Raw genomic sequence first — 26,493 nt, 5'->3', positions numbered from 1 at the left:
AAATAATTAGGAAACTGTCTATCAGTTTAGGAAGTAAACTGAAAATCAATTTGCATTTGTTTGGCCTTTGTTTTTTTTACATTTTAGAAATGTATGTGCCTACACATTTCAAACTGATTGCCATAATAAGTCTAGTTATAATATGTCATGATACAAAGGTTGTTGTTCAGTCGCTAAGTTGTGTCTGACTCTTTGCAACCCAATGGACTGTAGCATTCCAGGCTCCTATGTCTTCCATTATCTTCCAGAGTTTGCTCAAACTCATGTCCATTGAGTCAGTGATGCAATCTAACCACTAACCATCTCATGCTCTGCCACCCCCTTCTCATTTTGCCTTCAATCTTTCCCAGCATCCGTCTTTTCCAATGACTTGGCTCTTCATATCAGGTGGCCAGAGTACTGGAGCTTCAGCTTCAGCAAAGCATTCAGTCCTTCTAGTGAATATTCAGGGTTGATTTCCTGTAGGATTGACTAGTTGTATCTCCTTGCAGTCAAAGGGACTCTCAAAAGTTTTCTCCAGTGACACCATTCAAAAGCATCTTCAGTGCTCAGCTTTCTTTATGGACCAACTCACATCATAGCTTTTACTATATGGACCTTTGTCGGCAAAGTAATGTCTCTGCTTTTTAATAGCTATCTAGGTTTGTCATAGTTTTCTTCCAAGGAGCAAGTGTCTTTTTTTAAAAAATCAATTTATTTTAATTGGAGGATAATTACTTTACAATATTGTGTTGGTTTTTGCCATACGTCAATGTGAATTGGCCACAAGTATACATGCATTCCACACATCCTGAACCCTCCTCCCTCCTCCCTCCCTATCCTATCCCTCTGGGTTTTCCCAGAGCACTGAATTTGGGTGCCCTGCTTCATGCATCAAATTTATACTAGTCATCTATTTTATATATGGTAATGTACATGTTTCAATGCTGTTCTCTCAAATCATCCCACCCTTGCCTTCTCCCACTGAGTCCAAAAGTCTGTTCTTTACATCTGTGTCTCCTTTGGTTAGTTTTATGGCTGCAGTCACTGTCTGCAGTGATTTTAGAGCCCCAGAAAATAAGATCTCTCACTGTTTCCACTTTTTTCCTTTTCTATTTGCCATACAGGCTATTTGATAGAGCCTCTATTTGATACAGGCTGGTATCAAGATTGCTGGGAGAAATGTCAACAACCTCAGATATGCAGATGATACCTCTCTAATGGCAGATAGTAAAGAGGAATTAAAGAGCCTCTTGTTGAGGATGAAAGAGGAGAGTGAAAAAGCTGGCTTAAAATTCAACATCAAAAAACTAAGATCATGGAATCTGTTCCCAACACTTAATGGCAAATAGAAGGGGAAAAAGTGGAAGCAGTGACATTTTTTCTACCCCTTTGGGCTCCAGAATCACTGCTGACATTGACTGCGGTCATGGGATTAAAACACACTTGTTCTTTGGAAGGACAAACCTAGACAGCCTATTAAAAAGCAGTGACACCACTTTGCCAACAAAGGTCCCTGTAGTCAAACCTATGGCTTTTCCAGTAGTCATGTACAGAAGTGAGAGTTGAACCATAAAGAAGGCTGAGCACTGAATAACTAATGCTTTTGAACTGTGGTGCTGGAGAAGACCTTTGTGAGTTCCTTGCACTACAAAGAGAATCAAACCAGTAAATCTTAAATCAACCCTGCATATTCATTGGAAAGACTGATGTTGAAGGTGAAACTCCAGTACTTTGCCGCCTGATGTGAAGAGCTGACTCATTGGAAAAGACTCTGATGCTGGGAAAGATTGAAGGCAAAAGGAGAAGAGGATGGCAGAGCATGAGATGGTTAGATAGAATCACTGACTCAATGGCCATGAATTTGAACAAACTCTGGGAGATGGTGGAGGACAGGAAAGCCTGATGTGCTGTAGTCCATGGGGTTGCAAGAGTCGGACATGGCTTAGTGACTGATCAATGATAACAACGATGGGACTGGATGCCATGATTTTAGTTTTTTTTAATGTTGGGTTTCAAGTTAGCTTTTTCACTTTCCTCTTTCACCCTCATCAAGAAGCTGTTTAATTCCTCTTAACTTTTTGCCATGAGAGTATTTTCTGCCTATCTAAGATTATCGGTATTTCTCCCCTTGGCAATCTTGATTCCAGCCCGGCATTTCACATGCTATATTTCTCATAGAAGTTAAATAAATAGGGTGACAGTACACAGCCTTGTTGTACTCCTTTCCCAAGTTTGAACCAGTCCATTGTTCTGTGTCCAGTTCTTGCTTCTGGACCCGCATAAAGTTTTCTCGGGAGACAGCTAAGATGGTCTGGTACTGCCATCTCTTTAAGAATGTTCCACAAATTGTTGTGATCCACACAGTCAAAGGCTTTAGCATAGTCATGAAGCAGATGTTTTTCTGGAAATTCCATTTTCTGTGATCCAACAATGTTGGCAATTTGATCTTTGGTTCCTTTACTTCGAAATTCAGCTTGCACATCTGGAAGTTCTTGGTTCACATAGTTAGTGCTGAAGCCTAGCTTGAAGGATTGTGAGCATTAACTTGCTAGCACATGAAATAAGCACAACTGTGTGGCAGTTTAACATCCTTTGGCATTGCTTTTCTTTGGGATTGGAATGAAAACTGACCCTTTTCAGTTTTGTGGCCAGAGCTGAGTCTTCCAAATTTGCTGACATATTGAAGGCATCACTTTAAGAGTATCATCTTTTAGGATTTGAAATAGCTCAGCTGGAATTCCATCACATTCACTAGCTCTGTTTGTACTAATGCTTCCTAAGGCCCATTTGGCTTCACATTCCAGAATGTCTGGCTCTAGGTGAGTGACTGCACCATCTTGGTTATCCAGGTCATTAAGACCTTTCTTATATGGTTCTTCTGTGTATTCTTGTCACCTCTTCTTAATCTCTGTCATATCTTTTTGCCTTTTCATACTGTCCATGGGGTTCTTCAGGCAAAAATACTGGAATGGGTTGCTGTTTCCTTCTGCAGTGGACCATATTTTGTCAAAACTCTTCACTATGAGTCATCTGTCTTGGGTTGTCCTACACAACATGGTTCATAGCTTCATTGAGTTACACGAGTCCCTTGGCCGGGACAAAGTTGTGATACATGAAGGAGTCTACAAAGATATTATATATTTATTGGCTATATTCCCCATACTATACATTTCAGACCCATGACTCATTTATTTTGCAACTGTAAGTTTGTATATCTTAAGCTCCCTCACCCATCTGCCTTCCACCCCGACCCACTGGCCTGTTTGTTTTCTATAACTCTGTTTCTGTTTTGTTATGTTTGTACATTTGTTTTCTTTTTGGATTGCACATGCAAGTGATACCATATAATATTTGTCTTTCTGTGTCTAACTTAGGAGAATAATACCTTCTAGGTCCATCCAGGTTGTTGCTATTAGCAAAATTTCTTTCTTTTCTATGGTTGAGGGCTGAGTAATATTGCACAGGAGATATACATATATATATATGGCATACATGTGATGTCATATATATATATATATATATATATCACATCTTCTTTATATATTCATCTAGTTCTAACTATATCATTTGCAAAGTGACTTCTTACATACACATTCAGTTACCAAAAATCAACTCAATTTATTTAAAATCAATACAGAATTGTTGGGGAATTTTCTTCAAAAGGTTTTCTTTTGCTGGGTCTCTGCCAGAGCCATTTACCTGCACTTTTGAAAGTACTGCTCACTTGAATGTCAGTTTATGTGTGCTTCATATTTCAAGTGCTGAATATTCTTTTAACTTAATTTTTTCTTTGAGAAAGGGCAGGCTTTTCCTTTATTCAGTTCAGTTTAGTTGCTCAGTCATGACCGAATCTTTATGACCCCATGGACTGCAGCACGCCAGACTTCCCTGTCCATCAGCAACTCCTGGAGCTTACTCAAACTCATGTCCATTGAGTTGGTGATGCCATCCAACCATCTCAACCTCTGTCGTCCCCTTCTCCTCCTACCTTCAATCTTTCCCAGCATCAGTGTCTTTTCCAATGACTCAATTCTTCGCATCAGGTGGCCAAAGTATTGAAGTTTCAGCTTCAATATCAGTCCTTCCAATGAATATTCAAGACTGATTTCCCTTAGGATGGACTGGTTGGATATCCTTGCAGTCCATGGAACTCTCAAGACTCTTGTTCAACACCAAAGTTCAAAAGCATCAATTCTTCAGGGCTCAGCTTTCTTTATAGTTCAATTCTCACATCCATACATGACTACTGGAAAAACTATAGCTTTTACTAGACAGAACTTTGTTGTCAAAGTCTTTGCTTTTTAATATGCTGTCTAGGATGGTCATAGCTTTTCTTCTAAGGATCAAAGGTATTTTAATTTCATGGCTGCAGTCACCATCTTCAGTGATTTGGGGGCCCAAAAAATAAGGTCTTACACTGTTTCCATTGTTTCCCCATCTATTTGCCATGAAGTGATGAGACCAGATGCCATGATCTTAGTTTTCTGAATGTTGAATTTTAAGCCAGCTTTTTCTCTCTCTTCTTTACTTTTATCAAGAGGCTCTTTAGTTCTTCTTCACTTTCTGCCATAAGGGTGGTGTCATCTGCATATCTGAGGTTATTGATATTTCTCCCAGCAATCTTGATTCCAGCTTGTGCTTCATCTAGCCCAGCATTTCACATGATGTACTCTGTGTATAAGTTAAATAAGCAGGGTGGTCGATATACAGCCTTGACGTACTCCTTTCCTGATTTGGAACCAGTTTGTTGTTCCATGTCTAGTTTTAACTGTTGCTTCTTGACCTGCATACAGATTTCTCAGGAGGCAGGTCAGGTGGTCTGGTATTTCCATCTCTTGAAGACTTTTCCATAGTTTGTTGTGATCTCCATAGTCAAAGGCTTTGGAGTAGTCAATAAAGCAGAAGTAGATATTTTTTCTGGAACTCTCTTGCTTTTTCTATGATCCAACAGATGTTGGCAATTTGATCTCTGGTTCCTCTGCCTTTTTTAAATCCAGCTTGAACATCTGGAAGTTCACAGTTCATGTACTATTGAAGCCTGGCTTGGAGAATTTTGAGCATTACTTTGCTGGCATGTGAGATGAGTACTATTGTGTGGTAGTTTGAACATTCTTTGGCATTGCCTTTCTTTGGGATTGGAATGAAAACTGACCTTTTCCAGTCCTGTGGCCACTGCTGAGTTTTCCAAATTTGCTGGCATATTGAGTGCAGCACTTTCACAGCATCATCTTTCAGGATTTGAAATAGCTCAACTGGAATTCCATCACCTCTACTAGCTTTGTTCATAGCGATGCTTCCTAAGGCCCACTTGACTTTGCATTCCAGGATGTCCGATCACACTATCGTGTATATCTGGGTCCTGAAAATCTTTTTTATAGTTCTTCTGTCTATTCTTGCCACCTCTTCTTAATATCTTCTGCTTCTGTTAGGTCTGTTATTGTGCCCATCTTTGCATGAAATGTTCCCTTGGTATCTCTAACTTTCATGAACAGATCTCTGGTCTTTCCCATTCTATTGTTTTCCTCTATTTCTTTGCACTGATCACTGAGGAAGGCTTTCTTATCTCTCCTTGCTATTCTTTGGAACTCTTCATTCAAATGCAGATATCTTTCCTTTTCTCCTTTGCCTTTAGCATCTCTTCTTTTCACAGCTATTTGTAAGGCCTCCTCAGACAACCATTTTGCCTTTTTGCACTTCCTTTTCTTGGGGATGGTCTTGATCACTGCCTCCTGGTCTAGTGACTTTCTCTGCTTTCTTCAATTTAAGTCTGAATTTGGCAATAAGGAGTTCATGATCTGAGCCACAGTCAGCTCTAAGTCTTGTGTTTGCTGACTATATAGAGTTTCTCCATCTTTTGCTGCAAAGAATATAATCAATCTGATTTCGGAATTGACCATCTGGTGATGTACATGTGTAGAGTCTTCTCTTTTGTTGCTGGAAGAGGATGTTTGCTATGATTAGTGCATTCTCTTGGCAAAACTCTGTCAAGCCTGGACCTGCTTCATTTTGTACTCCAAGGCCAAATTTGCTTGTTACTGCAGGTATATCTTAATTTCCTAGTTTTGCATTCTAGTCCCCTATAATGAAAAAGACATTGTTGTTAGTTCTAGAAGGTTGTTAGTTCTAGAAGGTCTTCATAGAACCATTCAGTTTCAGCTTCTTCAGCATTACTTGTTGGGGCATAGACTTGGATTACTATGATATGGAATGATTTGCCTTGGAAACGAACAGAGATCATTTTGTCATTTTTGTGACTGAATCCAAGAACTGCATTTCAGACTCTTTTGTTGACTATGAGAGCTACTCCGTTTCTTCTAAGGGAGTCTTGCCCCCAGTAGTAGATATAATGGTCATCTTCACCGACGCCAGTCCATTTTAGTTCACTGATTCCTTTATTAAAGTTTATTATTTAGTTTACTGATTTCCTTTATTAAAGTTTACTATCTTCTGTTTTTTTAAGGATAGGTGCCCTGCTTTCATGCCCACATTCGTCTCTATACCTACCTCTACCAATGGCCATTGAACAGTTCTGGCAAATATCCTATATCTGGTTTAAGAGAAATGACTGACAAATTCTTACAGGTTAACAAATTGTCATTTTCTGAGGTCACCACAGCTGTTGGTTGCTGGGAAAGAATACTGTCTTCTCACTCAGGCTATTAATACTTTACACAGCTACCACCACCATCACCCCACTTCCAATAAAGAACAGCAATAAAAAAAATCATGGTCCCTAAGTTCAATCAAATATTATATGTTACAGAAGTATGTTGTCTTCTTGGGAATTTGAAGCATATCCACTTTATTATGAGATAGGAATCTTTAAAAGTATTTCCATGCAAGTATCTTGAGTCTCAAACATATTAAAACATACTAATTGCACAATAAAATTTGATACAGAATGGAGGTGAGGAATCTAACTAATAAAAGGGATATCATTACTCTATGTAAATTCCTATCAGATTCAAAACTATTCTCAATTAGGAGTAAAATTGGCTTTTAAACTACAGAATGTATTTAGAAAGCCAGAATTTTTTAATTTTAGATTTAGAAGAATGTTGCAAATTGGAGAAAACTACAAATGTCTTCTGAATGAAGTTATTGATTGCTAGCCATGCTCACTGAAAGCCCTAAAGGATATAATTTTGCCACTCTTATTTTGCTGCTTTTTATACCTTGCTTTGAAAAATACTTTCATTCAGATTGTGTTGTGTGCATTTCCCACCTTTTCCTTTTGCTTGTCATTTGAAATTAGTAGTGCTTATTACAAGGTAAAGAGGAAAGCAAATGGCCAGCAAACCTAGGAGAAACATTTGAGAGTTATTTGTTATTTTCTTAAGAAGTAAAATAGTTAGCTATTTATTTCCAACATACTAATCAAATAAACAGAACCCATTCTTCTCCTCACAACCTTCAAATGGAATTAAGAACCAAAGGATAATAGTGATGCTATTTTCTGTCCTATATTTGATTGATTAGCCAGGTTTTAGAGAACTGGCATATTGTCCTACACACCAGAAAACATGTATTTCCTTTCTGTTTTGTTTTGGGTTCCATCTTCAAGCTCATCCAGATATAAGCCAAACTCTGCCTAATAGAAATCCTTTTGAAAGGAGGCAGTTGTGAATTAGAATATACAGTAATAAAGTAGGGAAGTTTTATCATTATTCTCAAGAGAACTCGCTCTGTACAAGCATGAATGGACTGTTTTCTTAATGGAAAAGACTGCCTCCTTCTTTATTGTAAAAATCAGAGTCAGGGCAAAGTATAAGAAGGGTTTTCTTTCTGGGACATTAGCCTCTTGTGTTTCCTTAGCTCCTCCTTGGATGAGATAGAATCCAAAGCTGTTAATAAAAGGAGCATGAAAACTGCTACACTTCAGGATCCCCACCCATTTGCAAGTGACAAGAATGGGGACAAAGATAGGGAAACAGAGAAAAAGAGACAAAGTGCTCCTTCAAATTCTTTACTTTTCATCCTTCTCCTATTTTACCAATTTCTATAGTATTAGGGGGCTTTCCAGGTGGCTCAGTAGTAAAGAACCCATCTGCCAAGCAGGAGACAAGGGTTCAATCCCTGGACTGGAACAATTCCTTGAAGAAAGAAATGGCAACCCACTCCAGTATTCTTGCCTGGGAAATTCCATGGGCAGATGATCCTGGAGGGCTACAGTCTATGGGGTCGCATAGAGTCAGACACAACTTAAGTTACTAAAACACCAACAGTATTAGGATTTATAAAGTCCAGGTGATAGACTAGTTTGTAACTGGATAGAATAGGTTCCTGCTCAATAGATGTAAAGGAGTGTTGTTTCTATTTCTCCTTTAGTAAAGGTTGCTTGAAAATATTGACCAAGAAAAAGGAGCATTTTGGCTTCACTTCTCTGTATGATCTCCCCGTGAACAGAGTAGTTCCTTTCTCTCATCTGGTCCTTAACGTAACTGGGGTCTGAACTTCCCATCACAACTCCAGGCCACCTCAGACCATCTAAGTCCAAAGAGAGACCTGACGTTGTTAAATAAGGAAGTCACTACTCAGCTGGGTGTGGGTGGGATGAGATAGCCTGAGTCAATTTCAGAAGTCATGTAAAGGATCCCAGAAAGAAAGAGTGATGTATGGAGGAAAGACTGGGAGCCAGAAGATTTGGAGACTACTAGTAATTAGTCTAGTGATCACTGGTTAGGAAGCCTTGACAAGTCACTTACTTTCTTTTTGCTGTGAAAACAACTTCTGGTCATAAGTGAGAAGAAGAATAATAATGATATTGCTCTCAGAGTGTGTGGTTAGAGTGCGTGTGTGACCGTGGCACTCACTCTGAAGTCTGGTCATTGAGCAGTGGAGAGGGACCACATCCTGGCTTTTGTTTTCCAGATCACTATGTGCAGGTGCTGGTTTGTCAGCATGAATGTGTGAGGGAGCTTGCCACACGCCCCGGCCGCCTCTCGCCAATCGAGAACTTTCTTCCCCTGCACTATGACTACCTACAGTTTGCCTACTATCGAGGTAAAGCGTGGATTATCTGTGAAGACCTTTAGGGGAGGGGTGTGAATTATCATAACAGACGTCGAATTGTCAGTGAGTTGGTCCTCTGCCTTCTTCAGTTGTGATCAAGAGATGGGAGTGGATGCATTTTCTCTCTCACCTCATGTCGCTGCAGCTCAGAACAAGAGCAGAAGGTGAAGCTACAAGTGCACAAATGTTGTGACAATGCCCTGAAAGTTATACTACATTGATATTTTATGTGATTTTAAAATTTAATTTTAAAAATAATATACTCACAGGCTTAAAAGACTAAATATTTAAAAGCTTCTCTATTTATTTTCCCCACAACCTAATTTCATGTCCTACAATCCAATTTCTTATTTACTCTTCCAAAATTTTATACAGAAACAGCACACATACACATACACACAAGCACAGTCTCTGACTTATGTTTTCCACTTACAAATAGAAGATAGTGCATTATTTATACTTGCCCCCACATTGTTTACTTCACTTAATAATACATATCAGATTTTTTTTTGGTAGTTTGGATTTATGAAATCCCCTTTTGCTTGATGAAAAATGGTCAAGTTTTGACAGTTTTATTTGGTTCAATCTAGTAGCTTCAACACATAAAGATCTTCATTATAAATTTTTTCATATTTATATCTGGGTATCATCATAGTATAATTTATTTAATGTGTCTCCTTACTGATGAGCATTATTTTGTTTGTAATACTTTACTCTTATAATCAGTGATCAAATAAATATTTTATGTATATCATTTACATTTGCATGTAAATATCTATAGGATAAATTTCCAAAATTACAGTTGATGCATCAAACTGTTTATTCATTTGTAACTTTGACAGATGTTGCCGATTTTTCCTCCACATGGAGTACCTTTTTCATTGCTCAGCAACAAAATATATTATCAAATTTTTAGATATTCCCAAATCTTATATTAGGTGAAAACTGATATCTCCACAAAGTTTTAATTTCCATTTGTCCTATTAAGAAATACAGAAGGAATGAGTACCTTTATGTTTAAAAGCAGTTGCTAGAATTTGGATTGCTAAAGTTGGTCTTAGATATCATGTTTTCAAATTCAGTACAGAAATCAGAATTAACTCCAAAATTTCTACTCAGGATTAAATAATATAAATTACCAACAAACATTTTCGGGTGTAGGCTTTTGATAATTTGTTGAAGACATCAAGCAGCTTACCAGACCAAAATTAGTACTTTTGGAATATCTGAAATCCCATCCTTCCTCTTATCTGCACTGTTTTTGCAACTTCACAGTATCTTCCCTCTTTTAAGTTTTATTTGATCTTGGAGTACAGTTAATTACAATGTCTTGTTAGTTTCAGGTGTACAGCAAAGTGTTTCAGTTATGCATACACATATATCTGTTATTTTTCAGAGTGTTTTCCCATATAGGTTATTACACAGTGTTGGGTAGAATTCCCTGTGCTATACAGTAGGTAGCACCTTCCCTCTTTTGATCATTTAATGCTGACTGTCATAGACATGTGGACATATCTCTTAAAAATTTTGTATAAAAGTCTAGGCTGACTCTAATGCCCCAACCCCTTGGTTTTTCAGTTGGCGAACATGTAAAAGCCTTGGAGTGTGCCAAGGCCTATCTTCTACTGCATCCAGATGACGAGGATGTCCTCGACAATGTGGATTACTATGAGAGTCTACTGGATGACAACCTTGACCCAGCATCTGTCGAGGCCAGAGAGGTGAGACCCATGTCTGAGAAGAAACTCGTAATCCTGCTGGGTGCTCTGGGGAGAGCTGGCAAAAACACAACACTTCTCTTAAAGATAGCTAACAATTGAGTAAAGGTTCTAGGATTCAATTCTTTCTAACTTTAAATATTAGTCATAAAAGCATGTATTTCACATACATGCTAGCTTGTCAAAATCTTTGGAAATAAAGACAGTTTTTGAAGCTGTGAATATTTTTTAGCTCATTTCTTACTGTCTAAAGAAAAAATTTCCACTTGAACATTCAGTTCAGTTCAGTCGCTCAGTCATGTCCAACTCTTTGCGACCCCATGGACTGCAGCACGGCAGGCCTCCCTGTCCATCACCAACTTCCGGAGTTTACTCAAACTCATGTCCATTGAGTTGGCGATGCCATCCAACCATCTCATACTCTATTGTCCCCTTCTTTTCCCACCTTCAATCTCTCCCAGCATCAGGGTCTTTTCAAATGAGTCAGCTCTTCGCATCAGCTGGCCAAAGTATTGGAGTTCCAGCTTCAACATCAGTCCTTCCAATGAACACCCAGGACTGATCTCCTTTAGGATGGACTGATTGGATCTCCTTGCAGTCCAAGGGACTCTCAAGAGTCTTCTCCAACACCACAGTTCAAAAGCATCAATTCTTTGGCCCTCAGCTTTTTTTATAGTCCAACTCTCTCATCCATACATGATTACTGGAAAAACCATAGCCTTGACTAGACAGACCTTTGTTGGCAAAGTAATGGCTCTGCTTTGAACATTAATCATACCTTAACTGTTATTTAAACATACATTTAACCTTTAACTGTTATTTGAATATATGTTTTCTTTCCTTTTTTAATAGGATTTGGCGATGTATGTGAAGCGGCATAAGCTGGAATCAGAGCTAATAAAATCAGCTGCAGAGGGTCTGGGATTTTCATACACTGAACCAGTAAGAGCAAAGAGTAGAGAGAAAAAGTTATTTAAAAGAACTATTCAGAGTGTTTCTTACTTATAATTTTATTCCCCAGATGCATTTGTTGATGATTCTAACCCCCAACTTTGCATAAACAAAAACTGGCGGCAGGGGGTGTTTACTCTGTATATGTGATGAACTTTAACAAACGTTAATAGATTTCCATGTCACTGAGCACTAAAGTCAAAGCAAATATATTTGCATGGGAAAGAAGTGTTTTATACATGATGTGTTTGCCTCAGGATTGTTTTATTTCCTAACTACTGTACATTTTATATTTTCTCTTAAACATTGTAAAAATTAAAAAGACTTTGAAAGAACAAAATCAAACACAATTGTACTACCATCATGCTGGTCTTTCTCCACTTGTCCATGTTTTATTTTAAATATTAATCATAGGAATATATTCCTTTTGTAGAACTAATGCTATAGTATAGACAGATTTCTGTTCTGATCTTTAAGATAGCATAAGCAATTTCTATATCATTACACCTTTCAAAATTATTTTTAGCTACACCTATTGTTGGTATTGGGCTTCCCTAGAGGCTCTGTGGTAAAGAATCTGCCTACTAAGGCAGGAGACACGAGTTTGATCCCTGGGTCAGGAAGATCATCCCTAGAGAAGGGAATGGGAGCCCACTCCGATATTCTTGCCTGGAAATTCCATGGACAGGGGAGTCTGATGGGCTACAGTCCATGAAGTTGCAGAGTCAGACACAACTTAGCAACTAAACGACAACAATGATTGATGTAAAATAAATAAATTAATGATTTCCCTGCTGCTAAACGTTTGGTTTGCCTTTTTTCCTGTCAAAATGAGTACATTAAGTATTTTTGTTCTATTGAACTATATAGCCATAGAATAAATTCCCAGAAGTGGAATAACTCTGCCAAAAAAGATATGAGAAGGTTTAAAGTTTTGAGATTGTTTTTCTAAGAGAGTTTTCTGCTACCTTTATTATTCTTAGCAATACATAAAGTTTACCCTGAACATCTCAGCAATGAGAAATAGCATCTTAAAATCATCCACATTCCTAATATATTGTGTACAAAATCGTGCATCACTATTGTTTTAATTTGTGTTCCTTTGATGACCAGAAAAAATCAATTTTCACAAATTATAATTGATTATTTTCCCTCTTATTTGAATTACTTGGACATGTATTTTGTTCAGTTATCTGTTGGTTTTTTATAAGTAATTTATATATTTACATGTTAATACTATTTAAAGAACACTATTTGTAATATATACTATATATAATACATTTTCATCTCTTTATTGTTTATATTTTTATTGACACATTTTAAAAATTAAGATGATTTTAATATACATTTCTAATATGTTTATCTCCAGTCTTACTTGCTATTTGTAAAAGTTTTGTTATCCCAAATGACCCTAGAAAAAAATCACCTACTTTATGATGCTATACAAATGATTAACCAAACTTAACTTTTTTGTTTCTTTTATTTATAAAAGGGGTAGGAGTTATACTTAATGATTTTATAAGTGTCTTCCTGCCACCAAATTCTAAATAACTTTATTTAACCAAAAGGTGGATGCCTAAGCTAATTCCATGCTATTTTTTAAAAAAATCCATCTGTCTTTGCCAAAATTGCATCAACCTTAGCCTTCCCTTTCACTAAACTTTTAAAATAAATAAGTATATTATAGCTTTATATAATATGCAAGTTTTCTAATATTTTAGGTCTTTTGAGTGTTTTATCTTATTTCTGTACATGGAATATTAGTGACAAAACTACCAACTTGTTTTTTTTTTTTTGTAATTTAAAACAGAATTATTGGATTCGTTATGGAGGAAGACAAGATGAGAATAGGTAAGTTCTCCATATAGAATGTTTATTTTTAAAGAGACGGAACACTTAGAATTATACTTATCATAAGGAACTTTGGCTCTAGGGAATAGGCAACATGACATAATTGAAAGAGCTTTGAACTGGGAATTAGGAATTCTGCATTCTGTCCCCAGCTCTTCCTCTTATTTCTGAGGAACCTTAAATAATTTATCTTCCTCTCTGAGTCTCTGGGTTTTTCTGGCAGCTCAGTGGTAAATAATCTGCTTGCTAATGCAGGAGATTGGGGTTCGATCCCTAGGTCGAGAAGCTTCCCTGGAGAAGGGAATGGCTACCCACTTCAGTACTCTTGCCTGAAAAATCCCACGGACAGAGGAATCTGGTGGGCTACAGTCCATGCAGTTGCAAAAGAGTTGGATATGACTTGTGACTAAACAAACAAAAAATAAAACTGGGTCTCCTGTTTTTCCTTATGTGAATGGATTAAATCAGGTAATCTCTGATAGCTAAACATTCTATGACTCTAAATCAGAGAAAGTTGGATGCTGTTTTAGATTTATTAAAAGGAAACAAAGCAACAAAATTATCTTTTCAATACTGAATTTTCTTACTGCATTTATTTGAAAGCATCAAGCTTGGAAAGTTTTCCTGCAAGCTAAAATATTAAGTGTCATGAACTCAATCAGAAATGAATAAGTGCAATTTTAAAAAATGACAGATGTCAAAAAATTTACATATTCCAAGCAGTTCAAGGACTCATAGAACATTGGACTGATAGTTATATGTTTGATTTTGTCAACTGAAGAAAAAAAAAATACAGTCTGCAAGTTGAAAGTTATGTGTTATTCAGCAAATTTTCTGAAGACTGCAAGCCCAGGATACAAACTCTAAGATTGCTCTGAGGGACTGCTCCAAAGAGCTAAGGGCAGAACTGGGATGTATAGGAGTTTTGTTACAAAAACCAGGTAGAGCATCAAAAGACTACTGTTAAAGAAAAACATCTCAAGTTAATTTAGCACTTTCCTTTGTATGGGAAGATGGAAGTGCCTGGGCTCATTGAAATCATTCCTTTGCTATGCACTCAGCTATTTTAGGACTTCCCTGGTGACTCAGATGATAAAGAATCTGCCTGCCAATGCAGGAGACACAAGAGAAGCAAATTCAACCTCTGAGTCAAGTAGATCCCCTAGAGTAGGAAATGGCAACCCACTCCAGTATTCTTGCCTGGAAAATTTCATGGACAAAGGAGCCTGGTGGGCTATAGTCCATGGAGTTGCAGAGAGTCAGAGGCAGCACACACATTCTTAATCCACAAGATCATGAAGTCCAGACTATTATCAAAATCAGAAACTGAGGCCCTGACAGGGCAAACTGAGGCCCTGACAGGGCAAAGGACTTGGACTCAGCATCTCACCATGAAGGACTGACTAGAAGATCCAGATCTTCTTAGTCAAAATCTTATGGTCTTCCTCTAAGAATCAAGAGCTCAACCCTTGTTATTCAGTCGCCAAGTCATGTCCGATTCTCTATGACCACATGAACTACAACAGGCCAGGCTCAACCCCCGGTTAGCCTCAACTTTTTGCAAGATATCCAAGAATGCTACATGCATATTTGGATTCACTCAATTTGTGTATGTTGAAAGGGCAACATGCTATCATGAGTGTGTTTACAAAGTTTGACACAAAATTGTGTCTTCTTTCTTGGAAAATTCAAGACCCACTACACTTAAACATGATTTATGTCAGTTTGATCATTGTTCAGTGATGCACTCTATGTTCAAGACATAGAACACATTGAGCATTATATACACAATGCTCCTAGCATTATAGACATGTACATGGTCATTTTTTTCCTGCTGTGTTGGTTTTCAAAGTCTAATATCAAGGAGTTACATTATGGATACAAGGAATATAAAGGTTGCAAAGATTTAGAGAGGTGAGATAGAGCACACTCATTTGGGAAATAGAGAAGAGCTTCATGAAAGCAATGACATTTAATTTGATCTTGAAAGAAGGGGACTTATGTATGATATAAACATACAGTATGAAGTTATAGACTACTTGGGTAAGGTATCCTTTGCTTTTGAACAATTTTATTCAATAGGATATTGCTATTTCAACTTTTTTAATTTTATGTTTATTTATAAATTACAGGATAATTGATTTACAGAATTGTGTTGATTTTTGCCAAATAGCAACAACATTTTTTTTTTTTTTTTGAATGGGCAGGGTCCCTTCAGGAGTGAATGTGGAGGGGGCAGAAGTTCATGGATTGTCAATGGGGAAAAAGTCATTGCCCAAGATAGGCCGAGACCTAAGAGAGGGTAAGTATTGTTGGCAAGGCCAGTTCTTACCCAGAGCAGGGCAGAATACATTTTCACTGAAAAATGAAGGATAGGACTAAACTACACCAGTTTATAACATTCTGAAAGCAAGTTGTAGCAAGAATGTCTCAGGTGTGTATATTATTACCTTTGGTTTTCAACAAAAGGGCTTCCAAATTCACTCACAGGAGTCCTGTGAGTTAGGCAGGAACTGTATGATTATGCAGTCTTTAGCTGAGTACCCCAGGCTTGCAGAGGTTACCTCTCTTGCCTCTCTCACATGGCAGGTGAGTGCTAAACTCATAGAATAGATTGTGTATTGGGGGAAATTTGAAGAGACAGGTCACAGGGATATTGGATTAGTTAACCCAAGATCCTCAAGGCATATATCTGATCAGGGCTTTGATAAATCAGTAGAATTTAGATTGGATTGACAGAAGTGTGGAGGGAGCCATTCAAGTGGATACAACAAATGCCACAAAGGCATTGAGAAGGAGAGAACAGGATATTAGATGTCTACCTGCATAACTTCAAAATGAGAGGAGACATAAGTGGAGTATTGCCAAAAGTAGTTTTTAAATAGAGCTAAACATTATTGCTTTCATAAATTACTGGCAAGTGTAGTACAAATGACAGTAGCAATCCTTTATAATTTTTATTACCTCTATATGTTTCCCAATTTTCCCAGAAAATTTATATACAATTCATTTTAACACTGGCAGCATCTCCTGTGAGACAAGTGTCCCCCACTTCACAGGCAAGAAAATTGAGGGTCACAGAGACTTGCTGATCCATCCAAAGCCCAGAGCTCGTATTAGCTTGAGGAGGATTTTGAATCCAAATCTCGTTTTCTCCTCGTCATCTGATGATGGAACATAGAAATGTCTAGATATCCAAAATGTATCCCCCATTGATTAAATCATTGCAAGATAAGAAGTTTTCAAAAACCTGCATGGAGAAGAAGTACAGTCCTCCTTTCTCTAACAAATGAGCTGTCAACACATTTCCTCTAGCTGATTTGAAAACATCTGGCTCTGTGCACCTCTCACATTTCCCAGCCGTTTTCCTTCCTCAGCTGCCAAGTCAGTTTGAGGCAGTAAACAGGATAATATGCTCATCTAATCTGACCTGGACCTGGGTTTGTGGCCACGAAGCCCAGGCTGTTTTACAAGTGCCAGGGAGCTTCATGGTCAGCCAGAGTTCATGCTACTTTTTAAGGTGAGAAATCACCCAGGAAGTGCATGCCAGTAAGCCGGCACTTTGCTGTAAAAGTTTGGGAAACTTTAGGACAATCGCCAAATTTCAGAGCATTTTCTCCCCCCTTCCCTTGGCTACCAGGGGATCTGATGTCCAGAAACTGACTAGGAAAGCTAGTGGGAAGAATAGAGCAGAAGACTACACAGGATGGAGCAAGGTCATGATTGACTGGGTTATCAAATTCTATCATTTCTGCAGTTAAATGAGGTAATCTTAGGATCTTAGAATGTCCTCTGGGAACCTACTCAAAAGCCTTCTGTGCAATCACTGGAGATCAAAATAAGGTCTAAGTTAAGTACAGTGGTAGACAGCGGTGAAGTTCCCAACCAGAAAACATTTTCATCAGTCTGGCTGAAAGCGTGTGTCAGGGAAGCACAAAAGAATGCATGCTTCCAGAGTAGAATATATTTCACCTTTTCTCATCTTCCACAAAAATATTGTCATCTACTCTGGTTATCTAACAGTATTTAGTAGTATTCATATTGGATGACTCCCAAGCATTTAGATGGGAGTGACTCAGGGCTACTGCATCCCAGAGTGACTCCAGTCCATGGAATATGCATGTCATCTTATTAAAAACATCTGTCATTTATCCATTCTTCTTTCAACCACCGGTTTTCCAAAAACCCAGCTTGATAATAATCGCTGAGTCAGTGGGGATATAGTAGAAATAACTTTGACCTTGGAATCAGGAAGCTTATCTTAGTCTGATGTTCTCCAGAGTTATGGGTAACTGGAGACTCATTCTGTCTGAGCTTTGTGATCCTCACCTGTAACAGAAGAATAGCAACTCTTTGGAGAGGATGAACATGAAGTCTTTTGTAAACTGTGAGGGATTGTGCTCATATAAGAGCTTGGTAGCACACTCCTGTTGTTACTTGTATGACCTTGTTGTATTATGGTAAAATAGATCTTCTTGCCATAAGTCATGGGCAGTGAACACAAAGGAGCATTTTCTTAGATGATTCTTCTTTATTGCAATGAGAGAGCCAGAGCCAGGCACATACTTTATGAATGAGAGAAGAATTAAGTTGTTCAACTAACTTTCCTTGGGCTGTGGTTAAGAGTTGGCTGAACCCATCAAATCAGATCCCAGGAACCACAACTTATTGGACTACATTTTTATTTTTATTTTAATGTTTTTCTCTGTCTAGTGTGCTACTAGTCATTCATAGGTTGGTAGAATTTTTTCTACCACGTGCATTTTTGAATGGCAGGATTTATTTTTCCTTTTATATTTTTTTTTTCCTTTTGATTAGTAGGTAGGGTTTTGATTGTCTTTTGTTAAATGTATATGTGGGAAGCCTCCATATGAAACTCTGTGCCTAGTGGTGATTGTTATAGCTACATGAAAGACAGATTTCTAGAATAGATTCTGCCTGAACCTGTTGGAACTTAGGTATTTTAGACTCCGTGTTACACTTTGTCCCTTAACTTGATCTTTGTTATGTTACTTATGGCATGGTTGGGGAGATTTTGCAATATCTCAGTAACCCTCTTTTATTTTTTATTTTTAACTGACTTTTAAAAATTTATTTATTGGTGTACAGTTGCTGCAAAATGTTCTGTTAGTTTCTGCTGTGCAATGAAGTGAATCAGCTATACGTGTGTGTATACATATACATCCCCCCCTCCCCTTGGGCGTCCTGCCTGCCCCTCCTCTCACTCATCTAGGTCATCACAGAGCACCGAGCTGAGCTCCATGTGCTACACAGTGAGTTCCCGCTTCCTCTCTATTTTACATATGGTGGGGTGTATATGTCAATCCCAGGCTTCCAGTTCATCCCACCCCTCCCCCACAAAGTCCACACATCTATTCTCTACATCTGCCTCTATATTCCTGCCCCCAAAATAGCTTGAACTATAAGCCTGCTTTTAAAAATACCCCATTATGCCATGTGCTTATTTAGAGAGAGATCTAATTCAGAGCTTAACACAATATACCAGGCAGATTTTACCAATTCAATCATCATCATCATCGAAAATAGTTATACAGCGCATGGTAGGCATTTTTCTGAATGTCTTAGTATTAGGGAACTTTTGAAATCATGCTTTGAAATAAGCTAAATATATTTAAAGTAATATACTCTCAAAATAGAAAATGAGAAAAATAGCAAAGTACAAACCAACCTGTTCCACTAAACCCTTGATCTGTCTTCCATTTCTCTTTGAATTTTATACTAGAAAGTTATTTCCAGTGAATCTACAAGTATCTTGTCTTTTTTGTTGAAGGACCATCTTTCTCTATATCTCTGAATGGAAATGGAATATGCAGTTTGCTTTTGAATATTTGAGGAACTGCCTATAAATCTTAACTATATGGATTAGAGCAACCTTTCTCAAATCAACTGTGTTTTTTGTTAAGAAGTCCATTCCAATCTGTGAAAAAAAAAATTGCACAAAGGTATGTGCATGCATGCTAAGTTACTTCAGTTGTGTCCAACTTTTTGGAACCCCATGGACTGTAGCCCTCCAGGCTCCTCTGTCCATGGGATTCTCCAGGCAAGAATACTGGAGTGGGTTGCCATGCCCTTCTCTGAGCATTAAGATAGCAGCGTATAATAGCATACATTTACTATCTCGGTCTCTGACAGGACTCTGAGGTTAGCTTAGCTGGGTCCATTCTTCAGGATCTGTCACTTGGCTTCATAGAGTGTTGATCAGGACTGACATCTCTTCTAAAGCTGAAGAACTATCTTCTTCCAAGTTTAATAGCAGAATTTTGTTCCTAAAGGCTATTGGACTGTGGTTCTCAGTTTCTGGCAGACTGTTGGCTGAAGGATGCCCTCAATTCCTTGCCATATGAGCCTGTCCAATACAGCCACTTATTTCATCAGAGTGTATGCTGAGAAGGTGACAGGTTAAGTCAACCAGAAGATAGGAGTTGCAATTTTATGTAACCAATCAAAGAAGTGATAGCCCATCACATTTGCCATATTCTATTAGTTAGAAGCAAACACCAGGCCCCACCTACACTTAAGAGAAGTGAAGTACACAAATCTATGAGTACCAGTAGGCAGTGATATTTAGGGGCCAACCTAGAGTCTCTTTGCCATAGAAAGGAAGAGGGGGAGGAAGGAAGGGAAGGAGGAAGGGAGGTAGGAAGGAAAGAGGAAGAGACAAAGGAAGGGAGGAAGAAAGGGTGGACATTATGCTTATTTTAGGGTGAGAACTGCTGCATTTTATATTGATGCTTAGGATATTTATAATGGCTGTTCACATATTAAAAGTTCTAAGATATTCTCTTAAATTTTGTTTAACCCACTACTTCCCAAACATATTTGATCAAGAAACCCCTTTTTCATTAAAAAGTTCTCTGTAGTATAAAGTTTGAGAAATATTGAATTTGAGATATTGAGTTTATATGTATATTTTCTATTTATCCAAAAGATTGTTACTAAAACTGGGAGCTTGTGGGTATATTGATATTTTCCTGGATCCCAAGAAATTCTATATTTATACATTTTGCTGGTCAGTTAGAAAAATTAACAGGGGCAACTAGTGGGTCATCTGAATAACCACTTCTATCCAAGGATGCCATGAGATTTCATACCTCAGTGGGTATGGATTCAGTTACCGTCACATTGGCATCTGTTAATAACACTTCAGTGGTCAAAGACTAATAAGAAATGAAGTAGGACAAACTTATGAATAATGTATTAGGACCAGATGAAGGCCAAAATTCATCATGGTCCAGTAAGATTCCATAGTAGTTTCAACAGAGAAAACTTGTAGTAGAGTGAGTCATTACATACCAAAAGCACTCCGAGGAATGCTGGCTCAGAAGAACCTGGGCCAGATTGCTCAGTAGAATATTCATGTGGAACATTGCCTTTTAGTTTCCACAAAACAACATTAGCCATTTTATTAACACTGTTAATTTGAATTTAGCTCGTTTTATGGTCCTGCTTTTATCTAATCTTGTAAATTGGTTTGGATATGATAGTTATATGAAGCTATAAAAATAAATACTGTACTCATATTTTTATGATTGTAAATGTGAAAGTAAAATCGCAGTGCAAATAATTTGTCAGCAGAGATAAACATACATTACTGAAGATTGAGAAACATTGAATCATTATTTTAATATTCCATTAATCATGGGCTGTAGTGACTCTTTCATCCCAATGGACTAGTAACACTCAGTGCTGTTCTCTAGTTTGACTAATCTAATTTAAAGCCAGAGGGTAGACATCAATTTCAATTGTCTCTTTCTTGTTTGAAACAACTGTGGGAGCTCCACCCACCCCCGTGTCCTCCACGGTAAGGTGCTACAGTTGACAGACATCAGGTCCTTTAGGAATATTATAAAGAGAAAAACAAGTTCTGCTTTTCTGCTCAGTTTTCTGGTTCAAGATGGTTGTACTTTGCTACAGTAGAAGATTTCTTCTCACCATCAGAGGCTTTGTCCTTCAGTCTTATTCTCTGTAAGGAAAGGACCATGTCAGATCTAGATTTTGTAATTTTACCACATAAAACGTAGCCCCAAAGCACCACATTTTGAAGAGTCTATGTGGGGCTAGTTTTATAAACTCTGTGTGTGTGTGTGTGTGTGTGTGTGTGTGTGTGTGCGCGCACACACACACATAAAAATAAGTATTCCAAAAGCCAGACCATCTGGAATCAATAGGTGGTGGAAAGAAGACTGAGAAGGAGTCAGGTGACTTGAATGTGACTCTCCTGTTGTGCATTTATTCCCTGACTTATCTGGTGAAGGCACTGCTCTAGATACTTGTGAAACTGACAGCACAAATATGTCATCAAGTAAATGCTTTTCTTTCTTTTTTCTCAAGTGTTTGGTTGTCCTGCTGTCTTTTTTAAAGGTCTTCACCTATCTTGAGGTTGTGTCACCTGGTAATTGCATGAGATGTTGTAGCTGAAGTAGGAACCGAGAGGCTGTGGAGAAGAGAGGGGCCAACTGCTGAGAGAATTCTGGAAAATTCTATGATTTTCTGAGCCAAATCCCATAAGATGTCCAGTCTGTTTTGCAGAATCTTCCCTGGAATCAAGTGAAAAAATAGAAACTCCTATACAAATATAATACATATTAATTATGATATCATGGAGAAACCTGCTAGCCAGACATCTGCCTTTTTCTTGAATCTACATGGAGCTTCTCGAGCTTCCCAGTGTGTGGCTGTGTCCTTGCATTCCTCAACATCAGTGAGGAAGCCAACTCTCCTGAACTGCACGTTGAAAGCTGCTGGGTGTCCCAGCCTTCCCGGCTTAGGGACCGAGATCACAAGGACAGCCATGTGTTTGTCTCTGCAGGTGGCCCTCTGCTCTATGAGAACATCACGTTTGTCTACAACTCGGAGCAGCTGAACGGGACTCAGCGCGTCCTCCTGGATAACGTCCTGTCGGAGGAGCAATGCCGGGAGCTGCACAGCGTGGCCAGTGTGAGGACCGGAAGCCTGAGGCTGAGCTGGCCTGGCCTCAGCCTGGAAGTGCTTTGGTCCTGGGCTAACTTGAAGCCAGGGAACCAGGCCTGAAATACCACTGTCTGTAGGAGAAGGACATTGATTGTGGAGGCACTTTCAGAGCCTTTGGATTGGGTCATTATAGTTTTGTCCAGTTCTGGACATGGCTGTTGGGTCTGGAAGAGCTAGAGGCTTAATTCCTAGGACTTCAGTATCTAGCATGTGTCCCGCTATCATATGAAGTCACTGGGGAAATCTCTTTATATTTGACAGAAATTAATCAATATATTGGGTTTTCCAAGTGGCGTTAGTGGTAAAGAACCTGTGTTTCAATGCAAGAGATATAAGAGAGGATGGCTTCATCCTTGGGTCAGGAAGATCCCCTGGAGGATGGCATGGCAACCCACTTCAGTATTCTTGCCTGGAGAATCCCATGGACAGAGGAGCCTGGCGGGCTGCAGTCCATAGGGTCGCACAGAGTCAGACCCAAATGAAATGACTTAGCACAGCACAGCACAGTCAATATATTAATTATTTATATTCTAGCTATTTCTACAGCATGTGGTGGTGGCATTTTATAATGCAAATGTGGGGTGAAAGTTAAGTAAAGATCCCTCTTTTGATTGGAAGAATTACTGATACTGAAATCCTGGAATAAAATGGGGATGGTTCTGACTATTGACTTTGGTTCTTAGTTTTCTGGCAGTCAAGGCAGAAAGGGGGTTGTGATGAATCCATAATCATCATTAATAGAGTATCTTGTATTTTGCTTCCAGGGGATCATGCTTGTTGGTGATGGATATAGAGGAAAAACTTCACCCCATACACCCAATGAAAAGTTCGAAGGTGCAACTGTCCTGAAAGCACTCAAAGTAAAGTCTTAAACTCTTTTGGATTTAAATTCCTAAGTGTTAATCCAAGATCTTCTAGGAATGCCAGATTCAGGGAAGGGAAGGGTTTAGAATATAGACCTATCAGGTCGTTGAAGGGAGCAAGTATGAAATGACACCTTCATTGTTTCTAATCATTCATTTATCAATCCATTCAGTTATCAACTTACCAAGCTCTGTTATTTCCTAAGTTTGCATCTGGCAAATAATATGCAACACCCTTGTCCTCAAGGAGCTCAAGGTACAATGTTGAAAACATACTCAAGTTATCATTCTGTACTGCTAGAAATGTTTTTGGAAAGGAGTGAGGGAAGTGTTCTGAGAGAAAAGAGGGTGATTAGCTTTTAACTTCCCCTCTGTGATTAGGCTTCTTTCAAGGCCTCATTTTCCTAACCCAAACCCACAAGTCTGTAGTAGTATTCCCACAAGCCAGCAGAAAGCTGGCTTTAAAGCATCCTATATTGGCTTAATGATTTCCTCGTTAATTGGCATCTGATTTCCTCGAGCCCTCCAATCAACCCAGTGGTTTCTAATATTCTTCCTTTTCTTCAGTTTGGTTATGAAGGCCGAGTCCCCCTGAAGAGCGCCCGTCTGTTTTATGACATCAGCGAGAAGGCTCGAAAGATTGTAGAATCCTATTTCATGCTGAACTCAACCCTGTATTTTTCCTACACGCACATGGTCTGCCGCACAGCCCTGTCGGGTGAGATTTCAGAGTCTGAACTTGTTCCGTTTTACTCTCTGTGAAATGAGAAAGAAAACAATGTGGAACAAAGCTCTAGGAATGTGTCAGACTTGATGTAGAAGAGTTCTACATTTTTAAAACAAAAGAAGTTTACTCATTCTGACTTTTCCCTTCCTTCTTTTTCTACTTTGCTCGGCCCTAAACTATTAGAAGGCCATCACTCTGCCTGTGTTCCTTTCTGAATCCATTGCTTCTGGTTGTTTCAACACATAAATAAAAGAAAAAAATACTTTTTTGCTTTAGGTTTCCCTTTTAAGGGTTTTAAGAACCTGGAAATTACAGTCACCACTATGTCCACAAGCACTGAAGGGAAATGCTTGGAAGATAAAGGAAACATTAAAAGAAATGTTCTTTAAAAAGACAGAGACCTCCTCACTCACTGGCATCACTTTCTTCCCCATGTCTTCTCTTCTACACCCTCCTAAGGAGGAAGGGGCAAAGAATGTCACAGATGTAGACTTTCCACTTGTGAATTCTCAGCTGCATCAACTCTTTTCTTTTTGACATTGGCATGTTATCCTCAACCTTTTCCTGCTGCACACAAGCAGAGCACATGAAATGCACGGAATTTCCGCATGTATATTTATATCAGAGAGCTTTTATAGCTGAAGAAGACAGGTGCAGCTTGCCTACAGTTTTTTACAATGAGTTCGTATCAAAACAGGATCAGAGTCACTTGACTGTGCTTGCCCAGTGTTCTTTAGTCTGCTCTGCCTTCTGACTCCTCAAATTTGCAAGAGGCATCATCCATAGGAAAAGACAGATAGATTGTCAGCTTTGCTCTTTGGAGGTTATGGCAGGCCATCTTTCATGCTTCCCTGTTCCCTTTTCTGGCAGGTCAACAGGATAGAAGAAATGACCTCAGTCATCCCATCCATGCTGACAACTGCCTGCTGGATCCGGAGGCCAATGAATGCTGGAAGGAGCCTCCTGCTTACACATTCCGGGACTATAGGTACCACCAGCACCTGCTTCAAAATAAAACTTTTGCCCAACAGTTATCAAAACCCCATGGAAATTAGAAAGCTGATCTGTTTTGCTGTCATCCCACTCATCTCGATGAAGCAGAGACGCTCAGATAATTTTCTTAAGCAGCTGCCACAACCCGGAAGTGCCTTCAGCATGTCATATTTTTATGTTAAAAATCCCTGTTCATTTTGTTGCATCCTATCTCACAGAACATCCATTTTGTTTTCACACAAAAAGTCAACTTTATGTTTTTTTTTTTTTTTCCTCACTTGGCTTTCAGTTAAATATATCCTTGTGTTATATGCATCTCAGTCTGAGAACAGAGGGGATGCATCTCAACATGCAGAGGGATGTCATCACATAATTTACCTATGTCTGCGTTTTGTAAATAAGAAACTAGAAACTCAGGAGAAAAACATGTATTCTCTTATTGAATTATATTTTACTATGTAAAGGAAAGAGTCAAGAGTTGTAGTCACCATGTATATAAATGTGTTCATTACTACACTGTGCTCTATACAAAAGCGCTTATTGAGCGCCCCCTACCTGCAAGGCTAGGCTACTCCCCTTGGAACTCTCCAGCTGCTTAAGGAAAAACTGTCCTTCAGAGTTACTAGTATAAAAGAAAAGAAGAGAGTTTTAGATTCTGTGGGAAACATCGAAGAGCTAGGTTAAACCTGCTGCTGCTGCTGCTAAGTCACTTCAGTCGTGTCCGACTCTGTGTGACCCCGTAGACGGCAGCCCACCAGGCTCCCCTGTCCCTGGGATTCTCCAGGCAAGAACACTGGAGTGGGTTGCCATTTCCTTCTCCAAGATTAAACCTAGTTAGGTTTTATTTTGGAAAGTGAAATGTGAGATAAGGTTTGAAATATAATTAAAATTTTAACGTAAGTGGAATAAATAAATACTTCCTATATGACCCTGGGCTTCCCTTGTAACTCAGCTGGTAAAGAATCCGTCTGCAATGCAGGAGACTTGGGTTGGATCGCTGGGTTGGGAAGATCTCCTGGAGAAGGGAAAGGCTACTACCCGCTCCAGAATTCTGGCCTGGAGAATTCCATGGAGTGGGGTCGCAAAGAGTTGGACATGACTGAGCGACTTTCACTTTCCCTTTATATGACCCTACATCTGATCTTACTCTTGAAGTTTAGGAAAGTCAATCATTTTCATCTCTAGTTCAGAGGAAACTTACTACTCTGGCTGGTCGGTTCATGTCCAGTTTCCGGTATTCTGCAGTGATGTCGTGCAGGCATATAAGAGGACAAATGGTTTCCCTTTCTTCTTACAGTGCTCTCCTATATATGAATGATGACTTTGAAGGAGGAGAATTCATATTCACTGAGATGGATGCCAAGACTGTGACTGTAAGCAAGTCTGTTCTTGCAAATTTATCTAG

General features: G+C 38.7%; 1 protein-coding gene across 1 annotated transcript in view; it reads left to right on the top strand.

The window, feature by feature from the left end:
• P3H2 (prolyl 3-hydroxylase 2) overlaps nucleotides 1-26,493 on the top strand; it is a 171,894-nt gene that overhangs the window by 122,508 nt on the left and 22,893 nt on the right. Inside the window, exons 4-13 of the mRNA XM_061166822.1 lie at nucleotides 8,854-8,985; nucleotides 10,573-10,715; nucleotides 11,565-11,654; nucleotides 13,474-13,514; nucleotides 15,722-15,816; nucleotides 22,345-22,472; nucleotides 23,270-23,365; nucleotides 23,936-24,086; nucleotides 24,966-25,083; nucleotides 26,386-26,461. Coding sequence (XP_061022805.1) covers nucleotides 8,854-8,985; nucleotides 10,573-10,715; nucleotides 11,565-11,654; nucleotides 13,474-13,514; nucleotides 15,722-15,816; nucleotides 22,345-22,472; nucleotides 23,270-23,365; nucleotides 23,936-24,086; nucleotides 24,966-25,083; nucleotides 26,386-26,461 — 1,070 coding nt within the window. The remainder of the gene's footprint in view (nucleotides 1-8,853; nucleotides 8,986-10,572; nucleotides 10,716-11,564; nucleotides 11,655-13,473; nucleotides 13,515-15,721; nucleotides 15,817-22,344; nucleotides 22,473-23,269; nucleotides 23,366-23,935; nucleotides 24,087-24,965; nucleotides 25,084-26,385; nucleotides 26,462-26,493) is intronic.

This window comes from Dama dama, chromosome 19 (genome assembly GCF_033118175.1).
Source record: "Dama dama isolate Ldn47 chromosome 19, ASM3311817v1, whole genome shotgun sequence".
NCBI lineage: Eukaryota > Metazoa > Chordata > Mammalia > Artiodactyla > Cervidae > Dama > Dama dama.
This window is presented reverse-complemented; position numbering and strand designations above follow the sequence as displayed.